Here is a 22,144-nt window from a genome sequence, read left to right as displayed (position 1 = left end):
TAAATACTATGTATCAATTTTCAGCATAAATACTGGAAATTGAAGAAACAAAGGGTGCATTTTTTCTTGCTTTTGTTTTTTGGGGGAAGAGGTTTTTGCTTTAGCTTGCGCTTACTTGCCGTTTCTTTCTTTTTATTATTTTAGCTTTATTTCTTCTTAATTTTTTTTGTTTGTTTTTTTACTATCAGCAATTAAATTATTTTCAGTTAAAAATTGACTAAATTTTGAGATTTTAGTTGGGAGATCTGAAATTACACTTAAACTCTTTTCATTTGAATATTATTTTTTCGGTTTAAAAAATAGATAAGATCATCTCATAGTATTATTTTTTATGTCATTTCAAAAATAATCTTTGGTGAGGTGTTGGAAACAATACCATGGGTTTTTATTTACTATTTTACTGATGTTTGATTTTTATTTATTTAATTTTATTTTACTTTAATCCTTTTATTTATTTTACCCAAGAGAGCAAGAGTTGTGTGCACTAAACTGTTCACGGAATGTTCTGGTTATAAAAAATTCAAATGAGGGCAAACTAAAATCCTTGTGAGATCGATCCTTCTCCCTATTTTTTAACTGTAAAAGTTATTTTTGATAGATTCACTTATGAAAACCATTACAAAGAAGTAGCAATGGTAGTCGTATTACAAGCTGCAGTTTTGGTAATCATGTGATAATCGCAATAATTATACGCTGGTAACATTAGCTTAGCTCATGCGGTCGCCCACGATAATCACAACTACTTTATTCTTATGATAAGTCCTCTTCTGTACAAATCGAAAAAAACGGAATCAGCGTGTAATGATAATATTAACAATAGACAGTGTATGGAACATGGGATGTTTCAGAATTTGTACTTACAGTGATAGATGCAATTACTATAGCCTGCACAAATAAATTAGATAGATATATAACTGTTTGCAGTTTGGAAAATCAGATGAGTTAAATTGAAGGGTCAAACAAGAGACTTACTAGGATCCCGATCAACTTTGATTGCATTTCCACGGAAACTGCAGGAAGCATCTGTAGCACCATTTTTCTGGTAGTAATTGTTGAAGGCGAAAGAGGCATGAGCAAGTAGAGTATCTGGCTGAAAACATCTCTGGTTAGGCTGAATTTCCGAACAATCAGCTTTTCCAGGACCGCATGCCCAATCTAATGCATTCTGTAAATTCGACCTAGAAGCCTGACTAGTAGCAACGCACCAAGTTCTTCCATTCGGATCCCTACTTTTTACTGTGAAAATAAAAAAATCCCAGTTTCTCTAATGATATCAAATATGCAAAAATAGAAAGTGGGTGGGGGGGGCGCAAAAGAAAAATAGGTATGGTACATGAGATGTTTAAGAATCTGTACTTACCATTATAGATGCAATTACCATAGCCTGCACAAATAATGGAAAATAGTTTTTTAGATTTTTAGAGTTGAGAAATCATGCAATATTGTGATCAAATTCTGCATAAAGTAATTGACTTACTAGGGTCGTTATAGACTACGATCCCAGTTCCTCCAAAACGGCATGCTTGAGCAGTGAGCCCGTTTTTCTGGTAGTAATTGTTGAATGCAAAAGAGGCATGAGAAACTAGATTATTTGGTTCAAAACATTGCTGGTCAGGCTGAAGGGCGGAGCAATCCGCCTTTCCCGGACCACAAGCCCAATCTAGCGCATTCTGTAAAGCCGAATTTGAAGCCTGTCTAGAAGCAACGCACCAGCTTCTTCCGGTTCCTTTTCCAGGGAAGACCAGGTTATAAACACTCGTCATGTCGGGATAAAATAAACCAAAGTTTCTCTCTGTTTCCGGTCCTTGCTTCAGGTTCTCATTAAACAAGGAGAAAATGTACACAACTAGCTCTTCATCAGGCCTAGCAGGCGTACCAGAGCCATCCGTAACATGACGAATTAAGTTGGTGTTGTAAGTCTGGGCATTGTCAATACTAGCATAGGAGTCGTCATCATTGTCAAGACTAGCCATCGCTAACCTATGTCTTCCTGAACCTCTCGTAGGCCAGCCGGTTTCCGTAACAATAATCGGTATGCTTCTGGATTTCCGTTTGGCCAAAGCGAAATGAACAGCATCTAGTTGAGCATCAAAAATGTTCTTGTAACTAAAACCGGTATTCGGGTCTACGAAAATGGAAGAGGGTGACTTAAACAGAACAGCATCCAAAGAAGAATCTCCAATAGCGTAAAAAGGATATAAATTGACCATAAAAGGTGATTGGTTCTCTTCCAGGAAGTCCAACAAAGGTCCCAAGACATTATCATGGCTACCGTCAAACGCCCCATCGGAAGGTGGGTAGGATTTGGATAAAACCACAAAGGAGAGTGGAGTTGAAACCTTGATCCTATCCTGCAGGCCAACCTTTTTCAACGCTGAAACGACATTTCTCATGGCGGGCACAGCTAAGTTGGCGGCATCTGGGCTATCAGTCACTTCAACACCTACAGAAATGTCGGTGATCTTTGTAGCGGGGTAGTATGGGAGGATGCTGTTCTTCACCCAGGAATCTACATAAGATTGGAACTGGAATTTGGATAAGTCATCATTATGAACTCCTACTATAAGTTCAATGTCAGTGTTTGACAAGGATTTCAGCACTTTGGGATCAGAATCATAAATCCTGAGGTATTGAATGTTGTGTTTTTTAACCAAATCTGATACTTGATCAGGTGATGGGAGATTATTAGCATCCATTCCGTAGTCAACTCCAACTTTACCTCCCCTACAGAAATCTGGACAGCGAAATTGACCGGTTTTTACGTTGTCGGTAGAAATAAAGATGAAACAACACGATTAGCACGTATTTTCCTAAGGCAAAAACAAAAATACTGCATTTCTTTTCTGCAATGAAATGGAAAAGTATAGTAAGCAATTGGCTTATCATCGTCATCACTGCTTCTTACATCAATAATCTCACTCAAATATGGCGAACGAAATTCTTTGCTTATTCCCCTTTGATAGGAAGTAAAAAGAGCCAACAAAAAAAATGTTAAATTCTATGTGTAAATTTTAATTTAATCATTTTATTTTTTTTATATTTTTGGAAAATATAGAATTTAACAGCTATAATTAAGTTTGAAATTTTAAAATTGAAGAAGTAAATATATTTTTTTAAAATCAAAATAAAATAGATGGATTAAATCAATAATTTTCGTATAACACAATGACTAATAGCAAAATTTTATCAAAAAAAAATTTATGCATTTTTTGTGAATATTTCAATTATGTTATTTGTATGTTACTTTTTCTAATTTAATCATATTTTTATATTTCAATCTCGGTTAAGTTTAAAATTCTTTAAATTATATTTTTGCACTTTTTAAATAGGAATAATATTTGATGCACTGTCAGTACATAAGTCTTCTGCACCATCAATGAATAATAGTATGACACATCATCATTAAATTAAATAAAAAAAATATAGAGAAGACTTATAAATAAATACTAATAATTTTATTTGAACATAATTAATCGTAACTATTATAAATAAATATCAATAACTCTCAAATTTAGGTTCTAGGGTTTATAGCGTAAGGTCTCAAGTTTAGGGTTTATTTATAATTAATTATTATTTAATTATATAAATAAAGTTATTAGTGTACATTTTATAAGTCCTCCATTATTTTTGTTTCATTTAATGATAATGTGTTATGTTATTATTCATCGATGGTACATGAAATTTATGTACCAACCCTTTAAATATATTATATATTCAATTCAAATTTTTACAAACAACAATGCTACAATCATAAAATTGAGCCGCCGGAATTAATATTGAATATAACTTTACAAATTTGTTTTTTTTATGCATTTTATTTAGTTCACAATAGTAAAGAGAATTTTAATTGATAAGTCTGGCTTGAGACCCTCCATGTTTATGAATATTTTTTCTCAACTATCATTAGTCTAACATTTTCACCATCTTCTCTTACTTCTTTGTTTCATATATATATATTAAGTTATTTCTTAAATAATAATAAAAAAACTCCTAAAAACAAGAGAAAATTGTTGACATCAATAATACACATCTAAGTGTACCCAACCTTACACTCTTCTGATTGTTTTTGAATAAAATTTCGTTAACAACAATGCTACCATGTGTTACTACCATTAAACCTTCCTATTAACTACAAGAAAAAGAATGAAGCACAAAACAAGCAGACTCAAAATCAGAGATTAAAGCCTGATATATATATACACACAAAGGCGTAAGCCGAGATGAATAGCAAAGCCATTCTTCATTGTGTTAATTAATATTATTAATTGCAGAAACAATACAACACATAATGTAGAGAAGAAGAAGATACCTAAAAGCTGAAGCAACAGAACAGCAAAGACGAGCTTGAATGTTGAAGCCATTCTTCATTAAAGATTTTTTTAGTAATTAATGCCAATATCTGATTCCAAGCTGCTTCTTATAGAGAAAAAGAACCAAGTTGAGAGGAAACTACGTCCATCTCTTTCATGCTTATACTACTAAACAAAATTGAAAATGGTTCACACCACGGCCCACCCACTTCATTTCATTCAACAATATCCTCCATTAATATCCTTTTTGGAGATATTAAAATATCCATTCTACAGCAACTCAACTTCTTTATTTGTTTCCATCTTAGGATAATTAAATTTGGTTTTTCCGAATTTATTTTGGTATTCTTCAAGCCCATGTTCGGGATTTGTGGTTAACCCACTAATAAAAAATGAGACATATGGTAATTTTTTAATTATGTCTGTCAAAAAAAAATACACTACAATATTAGTAGCTCATTAAACTTAATGTATTTTTCAATTAATATATGCAAGGGTTTTTTTTTTAAATGTTAGCGGTGTAATCACAATTATAATTACAAAAAATACTTTCAAATAATTATAACCGAAACTTATCATTTGGCAACCAAAATTTATTTAAATCTAGATCAAAATATACGGTTTACAAAGAGTAAACCCGAGATCTTGATATCCATTAAGGCATCCTTGGTTGTAAGTTTATTTTTATAAAATTAATATCAATGATAATTATATTTTGTTTTTTGTTTTTGTCTTCTCTTTTACATTTTGTTATGCAAATACATGTTAAATATATACATTTAATTGATATGTTATTAAATTTTTATTATTTTGTAAATAAAAATAAAGAATTGAATAAATTAAATAGCAATATATAAATAAATAATAACAAGAACGTAATTAATTTTTATTTAAAAAATTATAAAATATATTTTAAAACCGAAACGAGGAAACCAGTTTCTTAAAATCATATGGTAAGTCATAAGTGTCTTTTACCTCTACTTTCCTTTGCCATCATATTTGTATCGATTTATCGATTTATAAAATCAAAGTTTTAATAGATTTATCGATTTATGGTTTTGTTCCCGTAGAGTTGAATTTAGTCTCGTAAATGAATAAAGCATTTGAGTTATTTATTACTCTTATTTGTTTATTAAATTAAATATGTGTATATGTACAAAACCTTGAGTTTTATTTATTAAATGAATTCCACATAAACAAAGTTTATTCAATTTACTTATATTTTTGTAAAAAAAATATTATTTATGTTCATTTATATCACTGGTATAATAAATCATTTCAAAGTGTTCAATTTCATATAATTAATATTATTAATAATATAGTTTTGTGTATTTGTTTTAAGGAAAAAATTCGGCACACTATCAATTAAATTTTTAGACTCTACAAGTAAAGTTAGAAGATTGACAAGTGTCATAAAGAAATATAATAAAATATTAAGAAACACTTAAAAAAGAACACATGACAATTTTTTAAGATTGTTTGTAGAATTAAAAAGAGTGTGTCAAATACTAACCCTTCTTTTTATATATTTATATTATTTGATACACTATCAATGAAGTTTTTTATAGTACTCCACAAATGGGTTGAGTGTATAACAAGTTTCAAATTAATTTACATAAGGAAAAAATATTTAGTACACTGCAAATGGAATTTTTAGGCCCCACAAATAGGGTTAAGGGGTTAACAAGTGTCCTATAAGAGTATAGTATAATATTAAAAAATAGACATTTAAGATTACTTGTGGAATAAACAAAGTAGGCTACTAGTGTACCAAATACTCACTCTTTTATCTAAATTATTTTTTTATTTTTTTTATTTTTTTACTACACCCTATAATATATATATAGCAAACCCTTTACCTGCTAGTGTAATCTAAAAATTTTTATTGTGTAATAATTTTTCTTATTTTATATATAAAAAAGGTACGTACTTATTTATTGTTTGCTTTATTATTTATGAATATTATTAATTCATCTAACTTAAAACAAACAACATGAATAAAAATACTTTTGAATAAATACAGACATAATTTGGATTAAATAAAGCGGGCAAGATAACTCAATGAGCAGTATAAGTGTACAACTGGGAAATAAATGAATAATTAATAGCAAAATGGGGAATTGATTAGGCTCCAACCATGTTAGGTTGGGTGAGTTTTGATCATTCCATTCCACTTAATTATTCATCAACTAGCTTCAATTTTTAACCAACAAGTGGATTTATCATTCCATCCCACTTTCAATTTTGGGTGGGACGCCACCAGATTTCTGACTAGTCACTTCCTGTTGTTTTGTTGACTTTTTGTTCAAATATATTTATTCGACTTGTTTTATTGTGTTATAAATATAATTCGTAGAAATACAAATATATGTCGTACAAACATATTAGAATCAAAAAATTTTACATTAAACTCGATTGTAAATATTCAAAGATTAAACACCTCCATCAAGACATAAAACATATATTATATTATGACACTCACAATGTAATTGAAAAAAAAATTTATTTGTTAAAAATAATGTAAAAATTAGGATAATTTAATTGAAATGTTTAAAATTAACACCTCTTATCATAATTGAGTTTCTATTTATTTCTTATAAAAATCTAAAAAACAAAAATGCTCCCACAAAATATAGCTACCATATATATAGGACATTTCAATAATTTATCAATTTCAATTACATAATTTAAATATGAGTAGATATTAACATGAATATTAAGGTTTGGAGTAAAAAAAGTAAAGTAATAATATTTCATGACAATCCTTCAGCAGCTGAAAGCGATTAGTGTTTTAAATAGGTAGATAAATTAGTTAATTAGGCATTGCTGCAGGTATGAATAAATTCATAGCTAAAACATATAAGCACAATCAAAACTGTCCAAATAAATAAAGTAATGAGATCTGAATACAATTGTCGCGGTACATAGGATTTTATATGAACTAAAATATAACCCACCATTCTCAAGAATAGGTTATATGTAAAGCTTTCAAAGTACAATCATATCTTGTAAATAGGTGTGATTCCCAGGAGATTGAAGCATTTTCTCATAACCACTGCGGTTGCTTCACATAATAGTAGTCTACTTGTTTCCTTATCTGACCCGATAACCTGCTCATTTCATCAATATATGCCACATGTCATCTTAAAGTTTCATTGCAACATCTTTTACCTAGAATTCACTCCGCCATTAGAACTTTCCTAGTTTCAACACTAGGTGAACGGCCCTGTGAGGGCAGGGTGACGAGCAATAACAAGGTTTATTTTACCAAGAAACCATATAATTAGATCATTGATCATACCTTGCACTCAGGGTTGCTGTAAAATTTGGAGAAGATTTCGGATAAATTATAGAGGTAGTCACACACAACATTCGGTAACAAATTGGTAAAAGCCTCCTCAACAACCTCAAAGCAAGATAAAAATTTGTCAGACCGAGCCTGAGTCAAGAAACAATAAATAGATTGTTCTTTTTTTTCCTTAAGTTCTTACCTCAGCAAACTGCAGCAAATGGAGCCCCAAATCGCGCTCATCCTTATGCTCCAATACTAATGTCCCCTTCTATTAAAAACAAAGAGATAATGGGTAAAAGTTGCAGCTATTGAATCTGATACAAAAGAGTAGTTCTACTTAGCCTAATAACAGCATACTAATGTCAGTACATAAAAAGGCAACTAAAAGATTTACAACGCTACTTCTTCAGATTGAGGGGGAACTTACATTCTTCACCTCCTCCACATCTTTACCAGATCTCCTGATGATTGAACATATTCGAGCATGAGCATATAGCAAATAAAAAGCAGTGTTGCCCTGCCATTAAAAAAATTTAGAAGGCAAGAATCAGATGCTAATAGTGATTGAAGTAATAGCAACAGTAATGACATTAGTAGGAGCAGAAAACTACAATCAGAAGCAGCAGAAGAAACATGGGAAACTTTCATCATAAAAAGTTCACTAGAGACCAAAATGATGAAACCAGTTCCACAATATTTGCAGTCTAAATAAAAAACTATTAGGCACCTTATCGTTAAGCATCTGGTCAAAATTAAATGTATAATTGGTCAATCTGTTGTTCTTCAAGTCAGCATACCTGCAATCAGATTTAATGAATATTAAAAAGAAAACAAAATAGTACAAGAACTACTGAGAAGAACATAGCAATACTAATTAGATTACATAAATAACTTGATATAATAATAAGTAGCTTACTTTACAGCACCATAACCAACTGCATCAGCAGTACTCTCAATCTCCTCCTCGGTCCATTCTTCACCCTTACCTGATTGGCACACAAAGTAACAATTTCAGATACAAGAGGTTGAAAAGTTCAAAGGCTACACAATTTAACAACCGAAAGAACTTGCAGTAACAAATTCATCACTAATAGACTGACAAACATGAGGTAGTTAAAAAGAGCTGAAAAACATTTGTAACAACAGAGATAGGGTTTAATATCATACCACGCTCGATAAGTGCTGCTTTACTTCGGTTCTTGGCTTCATCAAGTAGATCAACTAAACGAACTACTTCAGTGTTACGGGTTCGAAAACGCTTGCCATCTTCTCCAAGAACGAGTCCAAAACCAACATGGCTAGCTTTGGGATAATTATCACCTTGAGGAAGCAACCCTGCACGTTTGGCAGCCTGAAAAATAACCAAAATAGTTTCAGAATATACAGCAAAAGACTAGATGTCAAAAGCCGGAATAACTCTTTATGATCATTATAATGGTATTCACAAACATCAATATAGTCCCAGTAAGTTGAATAAGAACTAGGAAGTGAAGTTTCACTTCATTAACAAAGGGTTTTAAAATATTACACAACAGAATTCAAGAAACAACTTCGAGAACATACTTTGAACACCATATCAAAATGCTGTTGTTGGCCTACATCAGTAACATATATAATCCACTCAGCTTTCTCTTCATTGAGGCGATACCTACAAAATTGAAACTAAAAAGATCGATAAGGAAGCTAATTAATTCCTATGCTAGACTAACACGTTCCATGTCAACGCAGTAAGATTGCTCCATAATTAGTAAAAAAGTACAATTATCAAAACAAATTGGCCTAACAGAGTACCCAATGAGATCAACATGAAAAAGGAAACAATAAACAATAAATCATCTAAAGTTTAAACGCTCAAGAAATTTCGAACCAAGAACCACTTTTGTAATTCTAGCCAGGGTAATTTCGGTAATTCTCTTGGCTGGCACATAATTCTGACATTTGGCAAGGAATGCCAAACAAAAACTACAGGCTCGTAACATCAAATAACGGAAGAAAACTTACCAAAGAGCAGCCAGGTCAGTTGATGCATAGTTGAAACCACCATCACTCTTCACAACAATAAGAGGTATATTAATGCCTTCAATAAAGATCACACGAGCTCCCTGACTTTCCTCAACTAATCCTTGTTTGGTCAACCCTTCTATAACCCCAGGAATATAAGGATTATAAAAGCTCTCTCCCTGTCAACAAGGAAATAATCATAAATAGGTCAATCAGGAGCACCATTTGCACTAGGGACAAAACATTCTAAAATGAGGTTGTAGAAAACTTGACTAGCTTGGTGGAATATGTCAAAGTAGCATAATGGTGTACAATTGCACATAAGCAAGACCTCTGTCAATTATATAAATGTTAAAATCAATAAACACAATATTTACGGTTTGTACAAGATTAAAGATAATTATATAAATAGGTCCAAGATATAAAGAAAAAATCGAAAGTAAATCATAAAAAAAGGAACTCCAAGTCATAGAGAAGTTTTTATGTAGAAGTGCACCTGAAAATTAACTAAGCTGACCAAAATATAACAATACATAGAGGTTGACATTTGACATTACTTACTTTTTCCTCTAAATGAACTCCAAGTCGTTGATAGACCTTATGAAATTCAGTCCGGCTGATTTCACATATTTGTGCCCATGCCCTGCGACACTTTTCTTCTCCACCCTTAAATGAGCACAAAGAGATAAGTCTAAATGAATACAAGTACATCAAGAGAGAGAGAGTCAAAATGTCGGGAACAAGTGAAAATATGAAGTCACATGAAAGATTTGAGATTATTTTATATAATATTTATTTTTATTATTTTTATTTAAATAATATCTGTAAAAATATTTATTAAGAATTTAATTAGGATTAAGTTTTATTCCTTATATTTTATTTAGATAAACTTTATCTTTAAAGTTTTGTATAGGAGTAAATACTATGTATCAGTTTTCAGCATAAATACTGGAAATTGAAGAAACAAAGGGTGCATTTTTTCTTGCTTTTGTTTTTTGGGGAAGAGGTTTTTGCTTTTCAATTGTAGCTTGCGCTTACTTGCCGTTTCTTTCTTTTTATTATTTTAGCTTTATTTCTTCTTAATTTTTTTTGTTTATTTTTTTACTATCAGCAATTAAATTATTTTCAGTTAAAAATGGACTAAATTTTGGGATTTGAGTTGGGAGATCTGAAATTACACTTAAACTCTTTTCATTTGAATATTAGTTTTTCGGTTTAAAAAATAGATAAGATCGTCTCATAGTATTATTTTTTATGCCATTTCAAAAATAATCTTTGGTGAGGTGTTGGAAACAATACCATGGGTTTTTATTTACTATTTTACTAATGTTTGATTTTTATTTATTTAATTTTATATTACTTTAATCATTTTATTTATTTTACCCAAGAGAAGAAGAGTTTTGTGCACTAAACTGTTCACGAAATGTTCTGGTTATGAAAAATTCAAACAAGGGCAAACTAAAATCCTTATGAGATCGATCCTACTCCCTATTTTTTAACCGTAAAAATTATTTTTGATAGATTCACAGATGAAAACCATTACAAAGAAGTAGCAATGGTAGTCGTATTACAAGCTGCAGTTTTGGTAATCATGTGATAAATCGCAATAATTATACGCTGGTAACATTAGCTTAGCTCATGCGGTCGCCCACGATAATCACAACTACTTTATTCTTATGATAATTCCTCTTCTGTACAAATCGAAAAAAACGGAATCAGCATGTAATGATAATATTAACAATAGACAGTGTATGGAACATGGGATGTTTCAGAATTTGTACTTACAGTGATAGATGCAATTACCATAGCCTGCACAAATAAATTAGATAGATATATAACTGTTTGCAGTTTGGAAAATCAGATGAGTTAAATGGAAGGGTCAAACAAGAGACTTACTAGGATCCCGATCAACTTTGATTGCATTTCCACGGAAACTGCAGGAAGCATCTGTAGCACCATTTTTCTGGTAGTAATTGTTGAAGGCGAAAGAGGCATGAGCAAGTAGAGTATCAGGCTGAAAACATCTCTGGTTAGGCTGAATTTCCGAACAATCAGCTTTTCCAGGACCGCATGCCCAATCTAATGCATTCTGTAAATTCGACCTATAGGCCTGACTAGTAGCAACGCACCAAGTTCTTCCATTCGGATCCCTACTTTTTACTGTGAAAATAAAAAAATCCCAGTTTCTCTAATGATATCAAATATGCAAAAATAGAAAGTGGGTGGGGGGGGCGCAAAAGAAAAATAGGTATGGTACATGAGATGTTTAAGAATCTGTACTTACCATTATAGATGCAATTACCATAGCCTGCACAAATAATGGAAAATAGTTTTTTAGATTTTTAGAGTTGAGATATCATGCAATATTGTGATCAAATTCTGCATAAAGTTATTGACTTACTAGGGTCGTTATAGACTACGATCCCAGTTCCTCCAAAACGGCATGCTTGATCAGTGAGCCCGTTTTTCTGGTAGTAATTGTTGAATGCAAAAGAGGCATGAGAAACTAGATTATTTGGTTCAAAACATTGCTGGTCAGGCTGAAGGGCGGAGCAATCCGCCTTTCCCGGACCACAAGCCCAATCTAGCGCATTCTGTAAAGCCGAATTTGAAGCCTGTCTAGAAGCAACGCACCAGCTTCTTCCGGTTCCTTTTCCAGGGAAGACCAGGTTATAAACACTCGTCATGTCGGGATAAAATAAACCAAAGTTTCTCTCTGTTTCCGGTCCTTGCTTCAGGTTCTCATTAAACAAGGAGAAAATGTACACATCTAGGTTTGCACCAGGCCTAGCAGGCGTCCCGGAGCCACCCATAACATGACTAATTAAGTTGGTGTTGTAAGTCTGGGCATTGTCAATGTTAGCGTAGTCGTCTACACTGTCAAGACTAGCAGAATAGTTATAAGTCTTGGCATTGTGAGTACTTGCATGTGGTCGCCTAGAACCACGTGTAGGCCAGCCGGTTTCCGCAGCAATAATGTCATTTATTATCAAATCCGTATCGGCCAAGGTAAAATGAACAGTATCTGGCTGAGCATCAAATGTGTTCCTAGTTGTTCTGAAATTCAGATTGGCAATGGCGTAAAAAACAGCGTCTAGCTGAGCATCAAAAATGTTCTTGTAACTAAGACCGGTATTCTGATCTACGAAAATGGAAGAGGGTGACTTAAACAGAATAGCATCCAAAGAAGAATCTCCAATAGCGTAAAAAGGATATAAATTGACCATAAAAGGTGATTGGTTCTCTTCTAGGAAGTCCAACAAAGGTCTCAAGACATATTCATAGCCACTGTTAAATGCCCCTTCGGAAGGTGGGTAGGATTTGGATAAAACCCCGAAGGAGAGTGGAGTTGAAACCTTGATTTTACCTTGCAGGTTGGCCGATTTCAATGCAGAGACGACATTTCTCATGGCACGCACAACGCAGTTGGCGGCATTATCTGGGCTATTAGTCACTTCAACACCTACGGTGATGTGGGTGATCTTTGTGGCTTCGCGGTACGGGAGGATGCTAGTCCTCAGCCAGGAATCTACATATGGTTGGGACTGGAATTGTGATAAGTCTGCATTAGGAACTCCCACCATAAGTTCAATACCGGTGTTTGAAAACGCCCGCAACACTTCGGGTCTGTAATTATAAATCCTAAGGTACTGAATGTTGTGATTTCGAACCAATTGTGCTACTTTTTCAGGGGATGGAAGATTATCAGCATCCATTCCATAGTCAACTCCAACTTTGTTTCCCCAACAAAAATCTGCCCATCGAAATTGAACTTTGATATTTGATTTAAATTCAGATATTCTACAAATATTAATACGAATTTAAATAATAAAATAATTATATATATATTTTTTGAGATATCTGATAAATGAAACGATTCAGACGTTTTGAAAATTTACATATATCCCATCTGTTATTATAAGAAAGAGGGAAAAGAATGAAAGCACACAACACAAGCAGAGTACTCGGAAGAGCTGAGATTGTTTTCTCAAAATCAGATATTAAAAGCTTGGAAAATACAATGGTCTAAGCAAATATGAAAAGAAGAAAAGATGGCTAAAAGCTTGAATCTTGAAGCCATGGACGGCCATTGTTTATAAAATCCAATAGCTACTGCCAAAATATCCTCCTCCTTTAAGGCACATTGATGATTGACCAATGACCTCCCAATATTATATTGTTTTGTTTACTTGTGTGGCGTATGTAGAAAATGTAACAGCCCAAATTTGGGGCGGAATAATAGTTTCGGGACCACAAATTTGACGAGAAAAAATTTATTTTTATTATATTTTTATGGTCTATAATTTCACAAAATGATTTCGTAAAATTTTCCTTCAAAAATTTTGACGTTTGGGCACTGCAAAAGTTGAGTTCTATATGTTAGAGGTGTCCAATTGTTATGAAATTTTAAATTGGAGGTCTTTATATGGAATTAGACCATTGGTTAAGTTGGTAGAAAAAAATAGACATGGTTAGGCATGTTTCTAAAGTTTTTCATTAAGGGCACTTTGGTCATTTAGTTATTAAAGCGAATTAAAAACAAAATTAAAAGCCAATTTTTGTCCATCTTCTCCATAAGGCCGAATTTAGCAAGGGGGAAGCCATGGTTAGGGTTTTCAAGCTTTCAAGCTCTATTGTAAGTCCGTTCTAACCCCGTTTTTAATTTTTTTTATGTTTATAGAGTCCCCGTAGCTCAATTTAGTTTATTCTACCATTAATTCATGTTAGGGTTCATATTTGGAAAAATACCCATAAGTGAAATGTGTTTATTTTGATGTTTTATGGTAGAATATGAAGTTTGAAATTATGTTAAACAACCTTTGCTAGGCGATTTTAAGTGAAAACGAGTTAAACGACATAATCGGTAAAAATACCTAATGTTCATAAGTAAGTGTTAGAGTGGAATTTGATGTTACCATAGAAGGTAAAAATGTTCAGCATGTTATAAAACATAAAAATAAGGGATGATGTTTAATTTCCAAGCTTTGGGGCAAAAGTGAAAATATGCAAAAGTTTAGGGGCAAAACGTAATTTTTCCAAAGTATGATTTTTTGACTGGAATGAATAGTGTGAATGTTATATAAGCAAAATGTATTTTTATAAATTAAGAAAGACGAGAAATTGAAATTGATTGATAAAAAGAAAAGTGAGAAAAAGAGAAATTCTCGAATGAACCTCCGGAATAAAAAGGGATACGAATGAAGTGACAAAAATGATCACGTGTGACACAGACTGTGTGTAGGCCACTATGTAAAAGTGAAAGCGATGGTCACGTGTGTCGTACTATGTGCAGGCTACTACGTGTACCGGAATGATGGGTCGCATGTGTAGTACTATATGCAGGCTACTATGCGTACCGGATAGTTTCGATCACGAGTGTAGTACTATATGCAGGCTACTACATGTATCGGATGGTAATGGTCTCATGTGTAGTACTATGTGCAGGCTATTATGTGAACCGAACATCATTGATTAATAAGGTGGTTGCTATGTGCTGAATCCACCGAGTATCTGTTGTTATTGTTCCAAAGTGTTTATCGGGAAATTAACTAAGTGTAATTGAATAATGAATATAGATATGGAATTGAATTGAATATCGACTTAGAAATGAAAAAGTGAATTTTGAATTGAATTGTGATTGAAAGTGAAAAGTGAAATTATGAAAGAGTACATTTATCAACAAAACAGTTTAGACAGCAACAGTTGTGTGAATTTTAAAAATCATAAAAAATGGTGGAAATTGAATTAGAGGCTGAATAATATATGAAACCAAAGCTGAATAAGTCTATTTTCACATAAAAGAAACAGAGAAAGCAAAAGAGTTATATATTTTGAGATATTTGAAGTTCAGTTAAACAGATTCAGAATGAGTTTAGAATCCCTTGTTCTGATTTTGGAAAATTTTTAAAAATTGTAAAAAAAATAATTACAGGATAAAATTTATATGTTTAGAATCCTCAGTGAGTCTATTTTCAAGAGAAACAAGCAAGAATAATATTCGCATTCTATACAATAAGATAATTAATTTTTAGTGAAGAGAGATCAAAACTGTCAAGCAATAAAATAGGGGAAACTTTAAATAATAAACTGTACTATTTTACTAAACCAAAAATTCTAAAAATTTTATGGTAAGAAGATATGTGAGTCTAGTTTCAGGGAAAATTAACGGATCTTAATTTAGAGCTCTGTATCTCTAGATAAAAATAATTTAGTGACTCTGACTCGGATAAATAGCTTTGAATATACATGTGAGTGAATAGTGAAAATTATAGTTAATGTTATTTAAGTGTGTTATACACACTAAGGATGTGGAATGGAGAGGAGGAGGAGGAAAATTGAGAAATATATGAATGATTTGAGTATAATTGGTCATATGCTCGATTATAATTGATAGATGATGAAATAGAAATGATGCTTATAATGCTTATACTATATGTTTATTAATTTGGCTAGTATGTTTGGTGTGTATGCTTAGGCTTTGGCCAAGTTGTGGCTAGATTATGCCACATTAAATTTATAAAATTATGCAATGTGATGGTAAATGTTTAGATGGAAATATGATTGTGATCATAAAAGGGTGGTAAGGTTTAAAGTTTGTAATCTTTATTAAAATGGTTTGTCATGTGGTTAGTCTTCAAGAAGATTATCTTGCGACTATGGTTGAGTGTAATGTTTATATCTTGTGTGATATGCATAGGAAACGGGAGTGAATGAAATGAAATACTAAGTTCATGCTTGAAGTGTAAAATGACGCAAAAAGGGGACGTTAAACGATAAATATGTATTAGTATTGAACTTAATGAAATTGAACTGTACGTGAATTAAATGGAAATTGCAAATGATATGATTTGAATTAAATGAATTATTGTAGTATTGAAATGTATATTTGTAACAGCCCGATTTTAGGTCTAGTTGGAACAGTGGTTTCAGAACCACAAATCCGATGAAAAAAAATTATTTTAAAATTATGACATGGGTTGCATTATGATAGGAAGGTTGCATGAAAATACTGATATGAAAATTTTATCAATTTAATGATTAATTAAGGAAAGAACCTATTTGTATAAAATTTAGATTTTGAATTCTAGAAGCTAGAAGGGTTAACTAGCTATGAAATTGTAATATCCCGAAAATTTCTACAGTGAGAAAGTAAGATAATATCCCTGATATGGAAAAATAAGGAAATAAATTGATAAAAAGGGTAATTGATTTATGTCAACATTAGGAAATATATTATGACATATTAATTCAAGAAAGGATTAAATTGCAAAAGTGGGAAAAGTTTTGTTACTCAAGAGTAAATACTCAAAAGTTTAGGGGTTAAAGTGTAAATAAGAAAAAGTTGAAGGACCAATAGTGTAAATATTTTAAGGGTAGAATAATCTAGAAACTAAGGAAAATGGATGAATTGGGACCAAATTGAATAGATGAAGAATTATGAGGGACTAAATTATAATTTTACCAAATTAAGTGATGACTCAAGGATGGAATTTTAAAAGATATAAAGGGCAAAATGGTCAATTAGAAGAAAGAGAAATCTAGAAAATAATGATGATGTTGGAGATATTTTAGATTAAATAAATAAATAAATATTAGTTTATTAATTAATATTTTAATTAGATTTTAAATGATATGTTATTATTTTATTAGTAATTTATTTAGTATATATATATATATGGAAGAAAAGATGAAGAATCCTCTTTTTTCCCGTGCAACTAACGTATGAAGAGAAAAGAAAGAAACTTTCTTTTCTTTACAATTTGGTCCTTTTACCAAAAATTCACCATTTTCACTTAGAAATTAAAAGAATTTCCATATCCATCAAGAGAGAAAGATAACAGGGAGACTATGGGGAGCTAGAATATCAAGTTAGATTCAAGAAATAGAAGCTAGAGGAGGGAGAAAATTCAAGTTAAAGATTGAAATCAATGGCATAAGTAAGAACATCAAGATTTTTATATACTTTTGAGTTTGATATTATTGAAAAAGTAGAAATTTAATGTTAAGGAAGAGTTTCATTATATAAGGTTCTATATTCTTGTTATGTTATTAAAGGGAAATAAGAGAAAGTGATGGAAAATATTGAAGAGAAAGGAAAGGAAAGTGTTATAAATTGAGTTATCAACATTTTACACTAAAACAGTTTTGAGACAGCAGCAGTAGTCTGACTTTGAAAATCTATCAAAAATCGTATAAATTGAATTAGAGGGTGAAAAAAATATTAAATTAAAACTTATTGAGTCTAGTTTCTCATAGAAGAAACAGTGTAAGCAATGGAATTTTAGATTATAAGATATAATAGATTTTGTGAGACAAGGTCAGAATGATTTCGGGTTCCCCTGTACTGACTTTGGAAAATCATCAAAAATTGGAGAAAAATAATTAGAGGCTTAAATTTATATGTTTAAATCCTTAATAAGTCTATTTTCAATAGAAATAAATGGTAACATCATTCTAATTCTGTACGATGAGATAATTAATTTTTAGTAAAGAAGGGTCGGAACTGTCAGACAGCAGAATAGGGATGACTTTAAAGAATAAACTATACTTATTCACAAAACCAAAAATTCAAAAAATTTTATGGTAATAAGATATGTGAGTCTAGTTTTAGATAAAATTAACGGATCTTAATTTTTAGTTCTATAGCTCAAGATATAAATAATTTTGTGACTATGACTCAAGTGGACAGCTTTGAATGAATATATAAGTAAATGGTGAAATTATAGATAATGTTACTTATAAGCATGTTATATACATTAAGGATGTGGAATGGAGAGGAGGAGGAGGAAAATATATGATTATTCAACTAGCATGAGTTTTCATTAGAAATGACCAATTTAAATGTTTTAGGTTCAGAGACTAAATTGAACAAATGTGAAACTTTAAGGGTAAATTTGTAAAAAAATGTCAAAAAGTGACCAAATTACATGAAATAAATTGTTTTATTATTTAAATTAGTACATTGAATGAAATATTAATTTAGATTATGATTGGGTGAAAATTCGAGAAAAATATAAATTTTTCAAAATAACCCTGAATTTTGGTATTTCTACAATTTAGTCAGTTAAATTCATATGAACTATATTTTGTATAATTTTAATTGAAGTGAATGCTATTTGGTAATGAATATTATATACATATATGTGTGTTTTATTATTGGAATTGAATTATTATTGGTAATATGTATAATTATTAGATGTTTTGAAATAATTATCGGAAGCTCGATTGGATTGGAAGCTTGTTGGAGATATATCACATTATCCATTGGTTCTATCGGTAATTTTGGATGATTTGATTCTGGTTATAATAGCATGTACAAGTTAAATTGGTTAACATTAGCTCATTAATGTTTTGATTTTGATGGGTTATAAATATGAATGCTAGATAAAAATTAAATGTCTGAAAATTAATTAGTAAACTCTGGTAATGTCTCGTATCCTATTTCAGTGTTGAATACGGGTAAGGGGTGTTACAATATTGTATTGAGAAATTGAATTGAATCGTGAACATGAGAATCGTGAATTAAATGGAATAGAAATGAAGTATTGGATTACATAAGTATGTATTGGGTCTCAGAAGCCCTATTTGTTACAAATATAGTATTTTGAAGTTATAATGTGAATATTTATAAAAGCATGTTAAAATCTGAAGAGTTTAAATTTGAATGAAATTTTATAACTCAGTTTAACATGTTTGTAAGTGTATGTGTTCTAGTAATGCCTCGTAGACTATTCCGGTGTCGAATACGGGTAAAGGGTGTTACAGAAAAGTAGAAGAGTTAGGTTCATTGACTCTAAAATGGTTCAGTCTTTATTCTTTGACTCTTTCCACTTAATCAAATTTTGCTCCTAAAATTAAGCAAAAGAGAGACAGGATCTAATAAAATTTGTAGATAGAGGTCATATTAACAAAAGAATTAAGCACAAATATTACATATAATTAAAATCTTGAACATGACGTTAATATATTGACCAATTAAGAAATAAATACTATGAAAAAAAAAAGAGAAAAGAAAATATGAGAATACCTAACAGAAGAAGCAACAAAGAGAGTGCAAAAACAAGCTTAAATCTTGAAGCCATCGATTTTAAAATTTGATGCCAAATAATGTTGTTCTTTCCTTGACACTAACTGTCACATAAAACATTGACCAAAGACCAACGTTGATGCCGTCTTTGGTACCTCACAACTCTCCCCCACACAATTGTATAACATTAAATTGTTTCATCCACTTGTGTACGTATAAAAAAACTCCTAAAAACAAGAGAAAATTGTTGATATCAATAGTACACCCAAGTGTACCAACCTTACACTCTTCTGATTGTTTTTGAGTAAAATTTCGTAACAGCAATGCTACCATCTGTCACTACCATTAAACCTTCCTATTAAGTACAAGAAAAAGAATGAAGCACAAAACAAGCAGACTCAAAATCAGAGATTAAAGCCTGATAGGCGTAAGCCGAGATGAATAGCAAAGCCATTCTTCATTGTGTTAATTAATATTATTAATTGCAGAAACAATACAACACATAATGTAGAGAAGAAGAAGAGACCTAAAAGCTGAAGCAACAAAGGAACAGCAAAGACGAGCTTGAATGTTGAAGCCATTCTTCATTAAAGATTTTTTTAGTAATTAATGCCAAAATATCTGATTCCAAGCTGCTTCTTATAGAGAATAAGAACCAAGTTACGTCCATCTCTTTCATGCTTATACTAATAGACAAAACTGAAAACGGTTCACACCACAGCCCACCCACTTCATTTCATTCAACAATATTATATATCCTCCATTAATATCCTTTTTGGAGATATTAAAATATCCATTCTACAGCAAGTCAACTTCTTTATTTGTTCCTTCTTAGAATAATTAAATTTAGTTTTTCCGAATTTATTTTATTCGAGATTTGTGGTTACCCGCTAACAAAAAATTTTTAATTATGTCTGATAAAAAAAATACACTACAATATTACTAGCTCATTAAACATAATGTATTTTTCATTTAATATATATATAAAGATTTTCTTTTTAAATGTTACCCGTATAATCACAATTATAATTATAAAAAATACTTCTAAATAATTATAGCCGAAACTTATGATCTGGTAACCAAAATTTATTTAAATCTAGACCAAAATATATGGTTTACAAAGAGTGAGCCTTAGATCTTGGCATCTTTGGTTGTAAGTTTATTTTTATAAAATTAATATCAATGATAATTATATTTTGTTTTTGTTTTTGTCTTCTCTTCTACATCTTGTTATGCAAATACATGTTAAATATATACATTTAATTTATATGTTATTAAATTTTTATTATTTTGAAAACAAAAAAAAAAGAATTGAATAAATTAAATAGCAATATAACAAGAACATAAATAATTTTTATTTAAAAAAATTATAAAATATATTTTAAACCCGAAACGAGGAAGCCAATTTTCTTAAAATCATATGGTAAGTCATAAGTGTCTTTTACCTTTACTTTTCTTTGCCATCATTTTTATATCGATTTATCGATTTATAACATCAAAGTTTTAATAGATTTATCGATTTATGGTTTTGTTCCCGTAGAGTTGAATTTAGTCTTGTAAATGAATAAAGCATTTGAGTAATAATTTATTACCAATTTGGTATGTGTATATGTACAAAACTTTTGAGTTTTTTTTTATTAAATGAATTCGGCATAAACAAAGTTTATTTAATTTACTCATATTTTTGCAAATATATATATGTTCATTTATAGCACTGGTATAATAAATCATTTCGAACTGTTGAATTTTATATAATTTATAATATTAATAATATAGTTTTGTGTATTTGTTTTAAGGAAAAAATTCGGTACACAATTAAGTTTTTAGACTCCACAAGTAAGGTTAAGGGATTGACACGTGTCCAAAAGAAATATGATAAAATATTAAGAAAACGCTTAAAAAAGAACACATGACAATTTTTTAAAACTGCTTGTAGAATTAAAAAGATATATTATTAGTGTGTCAAATATTAACCCTTCTTTTTATATATTTATATTATTTGATATACTATCAATGAAGTTTTTTATAGTACTCCACAAATAGATTGAGCGTGTGACAAGTGTCAAATTAATTTACATAAGGAAAAAATATTTAGTGCACTGCAAATGAAATTTTTAAACCCCACAAATAGGGCTAAGGGGTTAACAAGTGTCCTATAGAGATATAGTCTAATATTAAAAAATAGATATTTTTAAAAAAATTAACACATGCTAATTTTTTAAGATTACTTGTGGAATAAACAAAGTACGTTACTAGTGTACCAAATACTCATTTTTTTATCTAAATATTTTTTTTTATTCTTTTACTACACCCTATAATATATATATATAGCAAACCCTTAATCTCCTTGTGTAATCTAAAAAAATTTATTGTGTAAATTTTTTTTATTTTATATATAAAAAAGGTACGTACTTATTTATTGTTTGCTTTATTATTTATGAATATTATTAATTCATCTAACTTAAACCAAACAACATGAATAAAAATCCTTTTAAATAAATACAGACATAATTT

At 30.6% G+C, this 22,144-nt stretch overlaps 3 protein-coding genes across 4 annotated transcripts; all 3 read right to left on the bottom strand.

The window, feature by feature from the left end:
- Positions 1 to 563: 563 nt before the first annotated feature.
- LOC107907178 (glucan endo-1,3-beta-glucosidase 13) lies at positions 564 to 4,448 on the bottom strand. Its single transcript, XM_016834431.2, has 6 exons — positions 4,310 to 4,448; positions 1,478 to 2,734; positions 1,361 to 1,384; positions 973 to 1,236; positions 862 to 885; positions 564 to 767 (listed from the first exon to the last, which is right to left on the bottom strand). Coding segments are annotated over exons 1-6 (1,623 nt in total). The 5' UTR covers positions 4,362 to 4,448; the 3' UTR covers positions 564 to 765.
- A 2,722-nt stretch (positions 4,449 to 7,170) lies between these two features.
- LOC107907179 (arginine--tRNA ligase, chloroplastic/mitochondrial) lies at positions 7,171 to 10,327 on the bottom strand. 2 transcript variants are annotated; one of them, XR_005913582.1, is made up of 11 exons: positions 10,165 to 10,327; positions 9,604 to 9,782; positions 9,166 to 9,250; positions 8,770 to 8,953; positions 8,519 to 8,588; positions 8,330 to 8,399; positions 8,030 to 8,119; positions 7,802 to 7,870; positions 7,612 to 7,716; positions 7,288 to 7,481; positions 7,171 to 7,246 (listed from the first exon to the last, which is right to left on the bottom strand). XR_005913582.1 is itself a non-coding variant. In XM_016834432.2 (11 exons), exons 1-10 carry the CDS (start codon positions 10,312 to 10,314, stop codon positions 7,310 to 7,312), a joined length of 1,113 nt encoding a protein of 370 aa, XP_016689921.1. In that variant the 5' UTR covers positions 10,315 to 10,327; the 3' UTR covers positions 7,171 to 7,246; positions 7,288 to 7,309. The 2 variants fall into 2 exon arrangements, 1 of the variants encoding a protein (XP_016689921.1); XM_016834432.2 differs by having other exon boundaries at positions 7,288 to 7,420.
- Positions 10,328 to 11,092: 765 nt separating this feature from the next.
- On the bottom strand, positions 11,093 to 20,271 carry LOC107907180 (glucan endo-1,3-beta-glucosidase 13). Its single transcript, XM_016834433.2, has 6 exons — positions 20,157 to 20,271; positions 12,005 to 13,357; positions 11,888 to 11,911; positions 11,500 to 11,763; positions 11,389 to 11,412; positions 11,093 to 11,294 (listed from the first exon to the last, which is right to left on the bottom strand). Coding segments are annotated over exons 1-6 (1,722 nt in total). The 5' UTR covers positions 20,212 to 20,271; the 3' UTR covers positions 11,093 to 11,292.
- Between the last annotated feature and the right edge of the window lie 1,873 nt (positions 20,272 to 22,144).

Source organism: Gossypium hirsutum, chromosome D05 (genome assembly GCF_007990345.1).
Source record: "Gossypium hirsutum isolate 1008001.06 chromosome D05, Gossypium_hirsutum_v2.1, whole genome shotgun sequence".
Taxonomy (NCBI): Eukaryota; Viridiplantae; Streptophyta; class Magnoliopsida; order Malvales; family Malvaceae; genus Gossypium; species Gossypium hirsutum.
This window is presented reverse-complemented; position numbering and strand designations above follow the sequence as displayed.

Bases quoted from the DNA above. Each gene is read 5' to 3' on its own strand.
- LOC107907178 (XM_016834431.2), bottom strand. From the start codon at position 4,361: ATGGCTTCAACATTCAAGCTCGTCTTTGCTGTTCTGTTGCTTCAGCTT. The intron at 1,385-1,477 runs GTAAGTCAATTA...TTATTTGTGCAG, and splicing joins CGTAGTCTATAACGACCCTA to GCTATGGTAATTGCATCTAT. The intron at 1,237-1,360 runs GTAAGTACAGAT...TTATTTTCACAG, and splicing joins TGGTAATTGCATCTATAATG to TAAAAAGTAGGGATCCGAAT.
- LOC107907179 (XM_016834432.2), bottom strand. From the start codon at position 10,314: ATGTACTTGTATTCATTTAGACTTATCTCTTTGTGCTCATTTAAGGGT. The intron at 8,400-8,518 runs GTAAGCTACTTA...ATCTGATTGCAG, and splicing joins GTTGGTTATGGTGCTGTAAA to GTATGCTGACTTGAAGAACA. The intron at 8,120-8,329 runs GTGCCTAATAGT...TTTTAATGGCAG, and splicing joins ACCAGATGCTTAACGATAAG to GGCAACACTGCTTTTTATTT.
- LOC107907180 (XM_016834433.2), bottom strand. From the start codon at position 20,211: ATGGCTTCAACATTCAAGCTCGTCTTTGCTGTTCCTTTGTTGCTTCAG. The intron at 13,358-20,156 runs GTCTCTTCTTCT...TTCGATGGGCAG, and splicing joins TTTGTTGCTTCAGCTTTTAG to ATTTTTGTTGGGGAAACAAA. The intron at 11,912-12,004 runs GTAAGTCAATAA...TTATTTGTGCAG, and splicing joins CGTAGTCTATAACGACCCTA to GCTATGGTAATTGCATCTAT.